Source organism: Anguilla anguilla, chromosome 16 (genome assembly GCF_013347855.1).
Source record: "Anguilla anguilla isolate fAngAng1 chromosome 16, fAngAng1.pri, whole genome shotgun sequence".
Taxonomy (NCBI): Eukaryota; Metazoa; Chordata; class Actinopteri; order Anguilliformes; family Anguillidae; genus Anguilla; species Anguilla anguilla.
In genome coordinates, this window is record NC_049216.1 from 27,029,167 (window position 1) to 27,038,116 (window position 8,950).

At 41.6% G+C, this 8,950-nt stretch overlaps 1 protein-coding gene across 1 annotated transcript; it reads right to left on the minus strand.

Moving 5' to 3' along the window:
• Positions 1-1,718: 1,718 nt before the first annotated feature.
• LOC118215672 (dipeptidase 1-like) lies at positions 1,719-6,953 on the minus strand. The gene is made up of 10 exons (XM_035396614.1): positions 6,833-6,953; positions 6,226-6,352; positions 5,986-6,118; positions 5,609-5,759; positions 5,182-5,251; positions 4,336-4,512; positions 3,475-3,559; positions 3,291-3,366; positions 2,743-2,878; positions 1,719-2,384 (listed from the first exon to the last, which is right to left on the minus strand). Exons 1-10 carry the CDS (start codon positions 6,943-6,945, stop codon positions 2,184-2,186), a joined length of 1,269 nt encoding a protein of 422 aa, XP_035252505.1. The 5' UTR covers positions 6,946-6,953; the 3' UTR covers positions 1,719-2,183.
• Positions 6,954-8,950: the final 1,997 nt, after the last annotated feature.

The following is an 8,950-nucleotide window of genomic DNA, read 5'->3' on the forward strand; positions in this document are numbered from 1 at the left end:
ACTCCACTCCTGGAGTGCTGCAGTGTCCACTGGTTTTCAGTGTGTTTCAGTGCTAGTGATTGATTATGATCATTGATCATTTGATTCAACCATACCACCCTGCACTCTGCTCCTGCCGACTGGCTGAAGCTAAGCAAGTGTGGGCTTAGTTAGTACTTGGATGGGAGACCACCAGGGAATACTGAGTTGCTGCTGGAAGTGGTGTTGGTGGGCCAGCAGGTGGCAATCTTCCCTCTGGTCAAATAAACCCCAATGCCCCAGTGCAGTGACGGGGACACTGTGCTGTAGGAGATGCCGTCTTTCGGATGAGACGTTAAACCGAGGTCCTGACTCACTGTCGTCATTAAAAATCCCATGACACTATTCGCAAAGAGTAGGTGGTTCCCCGGTGTCCTGGCTACAATCCCAGATCTGGCTCTCGCAACAAACTTGCCACCTAATCATCCCCTGATTTAATTGGCTAAAAAATGTACTCTCCCTCCAGTGGAGCTGCTCAGCGGCCAACAATAGAGGATTGTGGTTGTACTGGGCAGCTCCCAGGTGTGAATGTGTACGAGTGTGAAGCAGGGCGTTGCTGCAAAACAGCATCCGTGCTCAGCGAACCTACCCTGGGTAAATAAAGGTTGAATAAGATGATTGGCTGAAGAGTCCACACACCTTGTTCCCAGAGCCTTAATTTGCTGCTGATTGAAAGGAAACCACAAATACAGCTGCAGAACAACACAAACAGCTCATCACCAGCAACCGCCTGAAGTCTTGGACTTGCAGGTTAGTGCAAAATGAAGTTTAGCCTGCATGTCAACAGAATTGTAATTTCAACCTTGCATCTCTGTTCTCTGCATTTCTTTCATAAGTGGGCTGTAAGCCGACAATTACCCATGTTTAAGCCCAGTGGTTCCCAACCCTGTTGCTGGAGATCTACCGTCCTGTGTATTTTTACTCCAAACCAAAGCACACCTCATTCAACAGCTAGAGATCTTGTTAAGATGCTAATTCGTAGAATCAGGTGTGCCAAATTATCGTTGAAATAAAAACCTACATAACAGTAGATCTCCAAGGGAATGACTGTTTTCGCCCTAGTTTCTTTTCCACAAAATACATTTTCTACTGCATTTTGAGAATGAAATGAAACAAGATAGAAATGGCTGCCTTGGATTATTTTCAGGGGTGGAAAATCCAGGGGTCAATGTGAGGTCAAGCCCTGCCCTGTGTTTCAACCAGCTGATTTCACTAATTAGTACTACCTCCTGGCTGAAGAGCTGTGCCAATTAGCTAATCCAAAGAATTAAAAAATACTGGGGAAGATTTTTACTTTCTGAATCTGGATTTTTCACCTCTGATTATTTGTTTCTCCATGAGGAGGCCTTGCCCTCTGACAGTCTCAAAATAACAGTGTATATATGAAAAGTTATCTATCTTATACCAAATATATTTTGATTCAACAACGGACTTGTATTTCCTCCTTGCCAGCTTTTGCTGTGCTTTTTTTCCATGTATTATTTATTTTCCCCACAGAGTGGCGCTGTTGAGTTACAGTAATTGTAAACTGAATTCAAGCAGACTCATCTTCAGTGACTCATTGACTATGGCAAGATTTTAACTGTGAGTATATATATATAGTTGTTGTTTTTGATTTTGATCATATGTAGGCTGTCTGATGTATGCTGTGAAATAGTGTACAATCTCTGGCAGTTTTGATCTCATCAGTTTTTTTTTTGTTTGTTTTTTAATGGGAACATTTCTACTTGTGTGTAGACACGGTGTGTTCAGTCACGTTTGTGTTTGAATATTTTATGGTAACTTAATATTTTATGGAAAGGTTATTTTTCTGTTCATCTTGTCTCCTTAACTTTTGAATTCTGCAATATGCAGGCATAATTTAAAACTCATGTCCCCTATTGTGTATTTTTGAGTTTTGCTTAGATTTCAAATACTGTCCTTCCATTTTTTAAATATAAAATATTTAAAAAAGGTTTTTTTCCCCCTGTGTCTTTGCTAGCACAAAATGGATCCTGTACTTCTACAACACTGTGGCCTTCCAGGACTGTGGTAGTGTGGTTATAGTAATTAGGCGAATACCAGAGTTGAAGTTTCAGTCAACATCTTAAGACTAGGACCATAGTGTGGTTATGGTGACAGTTGCACGTATAATCAGAAACTGAAGAGAAGAACACTAGGAATGTTTATGGTCTGCAGGAATAGGATGAGCCCCCAAAAAACCAGCACAGCAATGTGGCTAGGGCCAGCACAAGAGGACTCTGGGATGCGGAGTGTCCGGCATTGTCCAGCGGAAAGTAGCCGTAGTTGGTCCTGCAGGCATTCTCCACCTGCTCATAGGGGATGGGTACATCATCTGGTTGATCTTTACTGAGGCTGTCTCGCACCTTTCAGGAGAAAAACGCACAGATGTTTCACTCGGATCCAGCTTGGATTTGGTAAAGGTTGTTTTATCAGCATGTACCAGGCCTTTTATTGTAGATGCAGTAATTATGTGTGAGGCTTTACTACATGAAGGGCTGAGTTTGTTCTGATGTCGGACAGTTCCTCAAACCACGGGAATCATCTTGATGTGTGGTTGGCTACTGAGTGAGTAAAGCAAGTTTGCTGTGTACAGGCAGTCAAACACAAGTGAAACACTACCAAATAAGACTAGTGGAAAGCTGTGTTCTTTGACTAGTGAACTGCAGTGTGTGATCTGCACGGCAGTGAAAACTAGGCTGGGGCAGCGGCTGCTGATCTCACCCTCTCCACGTCCTTGAGGACCCTGAGCAAATTCTCTCCCAATGCGCCTCTGACCTCTGTGTCGTTCCAGCCCCGCCTCAACAGCTCTGCCACAAGGTCGGGAAACTTGGAGACATCCTCCAGACCCTTGGGCACTCTGGGTAGATAACATGATGGGGTCAGGTTGACCAGGGGATAGATAAATGCACAGGGATCATTTAAAGTAAACCGACTAAACTTGATGATACTCTCATGATCTGTCAAGAAAGCTTCCCTCTTAAAATTGTAAATATTTTTTTTGATAGATTTGAAAATTGGGAGTAATCCAATTTCCCTTTTTTCAGTTTTTAAATCTACCTGTTAAGCTTTATTTTTTGACACGTATTCATGGCTCTGAAACTGTTTCACACTAAATCACTTCATGCATTCTATTGAATTAGTCAGTGACTTTTTGCCATCATTCCATCTGCGTACAGTTTGGTAAGAACAGTATAGAATAGACAGGTGTAATTATTTATCACATTGAGAATCCTGGGTACACAGCTTAAAATCCATGGTTGTTTCCTCACCTTCTCACTCCGTCATAATCAGAACCAAAGCCAATGACTGTGTGGCCGGCTACCCTTTTGATGTGATCAAAGTGATCTGAATTCAACAAAAAGGAGGAATTGCAGGTATATTTTTAAAGTCTTTAGAGTTTAATATTTCAGTACATTAACATGGTGACTCTTGGATGTGTGAGATGGCACTGACCTGCCACTTGGGAGAGATTAGCCGTCTGGCTGCATGTGACGTAGTCGTTGTAGAAGTTCACCATGACAATCCCTGCCTTGTCTCTCTAAAGTAAGTATAAAAGTCATAATTAGGTGACCTCTGAGCTGAGAATGAGGCTAGAGTCTGTGACTATAGGGACCAATCTGAACTCGATTTGCAGACCTTTACCAAGCAAACCACTTGTGAGACTGATTATCTGTCGCCTCTTCCCTTTATAGTGTAATAGGAGAGTGCCCTTGCTTTCTGGTTTGTGAGATTTTCTTGATGGCTTATTAACATGCAGATATTCCTTGCCAAAGCAAGCTATGAAATTCGTAACTATTGTTCTGTTGCGATTGTTCTGTCGGATCTTCATATCTTTCCAAAAGTGCCAAAAAGACACATTGTGAATGTGTCTATTATGTTTTTATATTTATTGAGAGTATTCAAAATTATTTCTTGTTGTATATTTTGCTGTGGCTACTAATTGATCAGTCAACCAAACTAGGCTAACTTGTTATTCAGTAGCGTAGCCATGAAAAACAATATCACAGAAATGGCCAAAAATAATTCATAATTGGCAGGCTGGGACCATTAGTGCTCAGCAGGTTTCCAATAAAAGTTGTAATCAAGGGGAAGAGTTGTGTTCCTAGAAGACTCTACTTCAGAAGCTTTCCAGGACTGTCTTTAAACCCCAAATTGACTCCAAACTCAAAACTGCAACTTGGTCAAAGTGTAGGTGTCCCTGGTTAGATCAAAAGCCTGTGTACACCACAGTCAGTCTCCTCCTGGGCCAAACCCTATAATAATTAGGCATTGGTACAGATTATCCCAATTAGGACGCCCACCCCTGCCACTCACCACTCTCTTAAGAACAGCATCCGGAACGTTCCGCTTGTGTTGGCACAGAGAGTATGCAGAGGAATGGCTGAAGATGACTGGAGCCTTGGATAAATCCAGCACCTGATTCATCACCTTCTCGGACACGTGCGCCAAGTCAATCAGCATCCCTAGGCGATTCATCTCCTTTATCACTTGCTGGAGGCATTCAACACAGTCATTCAGTTCAGTCAGTCACATCCCTTTTGCAGAACAATACTTCTGCTTTGAATGAGTAGACTATCTTAATTACTTTTAAAAATGGACAGGGTTTAAAATGTCAGTGTTCTTTGGGTGCTGAATCCACAGTAGGATTTGATGGTTTGGTGATCCTGAGTCTGCTTGAGATGGATATAAGGTCTGTCCGTACACCTTATGCTCCAGAAAAAGACATAAAGGCATTTTAAAAGCTTTGTTTTGTTAAATGATTCATTCAATGTGAACAGAGACCTCTATGCACCATAATACATTATTTATTTTGACAAAGGTGAAAGCAAGAGGAAAAAGGTCTGCCAGCAATGCCCTGCACAGTATTTGTATTAAAACAGTGTTGACCACAGGTTTTACCCCATACGGCCTATTCAGTATCATGTCATTTTCTACTCTTTTGTCCAGGTATGCTGGGTGAAATTCTCATGCCCAGCCTAGGCCAAAATTATAGTGTATTATTTCTGGCCTCAGGATAATAATACTTACCACAAGATCACAGACCATTGCCCCCCCTTCCCCTCCAGGGCCCGGGACAGCATACCTGGTTGTTGTGTCCCCCCCCCCTCCACCCCTCCAACAGTGGCAGCTCTGCTTCTGTCAAGAACCTGACGTGCTTACTTTTCCAAATGGAGACAATCCATTATGCACTGGGGCTTCTGTTCCTGTATCCACTTTCCAGTTATCAACCCTTAAAGAAATAAATGGAATGTTTGCCATTAGAATCCAGTTAATTTACTGTATGTGCACCTATGTGGCTCGGCTGCATAAATTATTTTTATCTCAAAAACTGACATTGAGGATGATGCAGCAATGAGAGAGATCTATAATTATCTGTAAAAATCAAGAGCTACTTATCTTTTAAAATGCCAAAGTAAATTTACCTTAGTTTACTATATTTAAAAAAAAATTGTGAAAAGCACCCAACAAGATTGTTGCTTTTTCACAAAAATGCACGCAATGCTCGCACGCAGTGCCTGCTGGGTTGCCAGGTGCAGTGCGCAGGGATTGAGCAGTGTTGCATTATGGGTAATTGGGGGCTACTCACCAGGGTGTATTGCAGCTATGCGTGAGGGTGAGGTAGCGCACACCCAGCCGGTACATGATCCGCAGAATGCCCAGGCTGCTGTCGATGGAGTGCCCGCCCTCCACTCCAATCAGACTGGCAGTTTTGTTCTGGATAAAAGCTTCCATTATATCTATGGTGTAGGGCAGAGTATGGTGCTCCAGTCATACATCAGTGATAATTCACTACTTTATGCTATATGCCGTGGGGTTTTCAGTTTTTTTTTTTTTCTTACACGGATTACCCTTCGACTGAATATTACGTCTGTTTAAACTGACTGTAGAAGATGAGAACAGCACCTTTTTACATGGCCATGAAAACCACTCCTTGTGAGGGCTCTTGGCTCCAATGTATCTCACCTTGGCTGCTGGTGGCAAACATGAAGGATTCTGGGTATGCATCACACATTCTGTGGATGATGTCAATCTGATCCAGAGTTTGCCTGACTGCGTCCTTGTGCTGCGTGTCACATGGTACGTAGGCAGACCAGAACTGTAGATGAAGACGACATAAGTTTAGACAGCATGAAGTGTCGGTCTGAGGTACTGATGTGTTTTGTGTCTGTGTGCGTGTGCGCGTGCGTGCGTGTTAACCTGTACCTGTGCTGCCAGATGGCCCTCTTTAATTTTGGGGATGTTGGTGTGTGTGGTTTGTATGGTGTTCAGATCCACTTTGCTAAGCTGGTTGTTGAATTGCTTCCTTATCTGCCAGGGAAGGTCATTGTGTCTGGGGGGATGGAGGTCAAACATAAGTTATAGGGCATGCATGTACCCTGCAGACACTTGAAGGGCATACTGAACGTACAGTTATGAAATAGGTACAACAGTGTTTCTCTGTGCTATATCTCAGATCCTCAGAACCATTATTCATGGACATGTCTCTGATTTCATATTTGCTGTGAACAGCACCTGATTTACTAAGTTGGTTATACAGATCCCTCAGCTTTAAGCTACACTTTACTCTTACACATTCATACAAATACTTGCTGTAATTATCGTGCAATGTGAAAGATGTCATATTAAAAGGAAAGACATATGTAATACATAACTTATGAGAGAAATGCCATCTGTCCAGTATGAAATGCAGTACCTGAACACAAAACTCATGTTGTCTGTGGGTCATTGTGGTTGTGCTCGTATTTCAAACTTAATGTAGGATAATTTTGTGATCATGCAGTTAGGAGAGGTGGAAGTGCCAGTCTCTTACCCATCTATCAGAGGGGTCTGCTTCATCAGCTTTAAGGCTTTGTCCTTGTTGCGGTCCATAGCGGAGCAGTGCGTGAGAGCCACAACAGCCCACAGTGTCCAAAACCACCACATGATTACCTGTCTCTGCTCTGATTCGCCTATGATAACCTTTTATTTAAAAAAAAAACAAAAACGCATGAAATAATTATTCTGACTGAACCGAACCCGTCCCTCTCGTGGCCACGGTGTTACTGAGCTCCTTGCTCTGTATCCCACAGTCGTCTTCTGTCCAGCCCCTCTCCTCTTGTCTATGGTATTTATTACTGTTTGTCTGAACACACATAGCCATGCACCTCTTCTGCAATATTCCTGAGTTAATGGTTAATGTGCCAGATGTCCAGCTGGGTTCCGCAAGGGAAGGTCATGCCTGGTAAACCTTCTGGTATTTTTTTCAGAAGCTACCAAGTGTTTAGATTATTACAAGGCACATGATATTATATACTAAGTTTTCCAAAAGTTATTTGATAAGATACCACAAGACTTGTGGACTTGTTACTAAAATGAAGATGGTAGGAATTAGAGGATGTATTTCAGAGTGGATTTGTAACTGGCTACAGGGTAGAACACAAAGAGTAGCTGTAGGAGGGATATTATCTGAGCAGGGAACTGGTGGAAGTGGAGTTCCACAAGGATTGGTGCTGGGACCACTGCTCTTCCCCCTATCAATGACCTTGACAGGGACATAGAAAAGTGCATTAGTCAAATTTGCAGATGATTTAAAACTGGGAGACCCAGCTAATAGTTTGGAATCTACTAAAGTAATCCAAGAAGATTTAAATAAAATGCAGAAGTAGGCAGCAGCCTGACAAATGATATTTAATATAGCCATAAGACAAATATGAAATTATGCATGTGGGAAATAAAAACATTAGGCAGGATTATTTTATAGGAGGAACAAAATTGGAATGTGCTCAATTTGAAAAATACTTGGGGGTAGTGGTTGATAAAATCCTTTCAGGATCTAGGCACTGTGCTGTAGCAGTAAACAAAGGGCAATGGAATGCTGGGATATATTGCCAAAAGTATTAAGTATAAAAGCAAGGAAGTTATATTTATACAATACATTAGTTACACCTCACTTGAAGTATTGCATGGTGTTCTGGGACCCACACTACAAGAAAGATATAGAGGCTCTGGAAGAGGTTCAACAAAGAGCAATCAGATTGATTCCTTGTATGAAAGATAAAAGCTGTGAGGAAAGACTTAAGATGCTTGACCTAAAAAAGGAGTAAAAGGAGACTGATTTGATTGAGGCTTTTAAATTGATAAATGGATACTATCTAGTCTGTAGGTAATGAGCACTAATTTAGTCAGGAAAATGGCGAGCATTGTCAGGCTAAATGGCCTGTTCTCGTTGTTACATTATTTTATGCTATGTTATGTCATGGCCAATAAAACTCTGTTCTGATTGTTGCTGATTGCTGTGTCTTACAGTAAAACCAATAAAATGAGTAATAAGTAATAAAGACCAGTGTCCCTCGGTTTTTTGATCAACTGGTTACAGTCCATATAATCAAGCTGCTGAGTACAGGATGACTGAAAATATCTGGTAACAACTTGCCTTTGATTATAGTATATAAACCTATAATTACCCCAAGTGAGGCTTCACTATGTTTGCATTTGAGTAAGTTTAGGAGATGGTACTGGAAGATAAGATATGAAGGAACATTTAATCTCTTGAAAATCCTCTGTTCAAGGCCATGATATGCTGACATCAGCCATGTTTAATTACCGGCATCATCAACAAGGTTGATTATTAGTGCAATGAATTAGTCCTTTACATGCAGTCTGCTATCTATCCAGGAGAGTGCAGACCAGCTTGTTTTCTCCTCAAAGGCGCATGATGTGAGCTGCCATTTCTTATCACACTGCAGGGCACGAGACAACCTTGCACAGACATGCGACATTAAGAGTCTCTCTACTTGGCTTACCCCTTTAAGGTGCAAGACTGTACATATGTGAATAGAATGTTCTTAACCGAATATTCTAATGCCGATGTTACGAGCAACGGAGTTCTAGAACACTGACTTATCATTTTGAAAAAACATTCTAAAAAAATATATACTCAAAGGGTTAA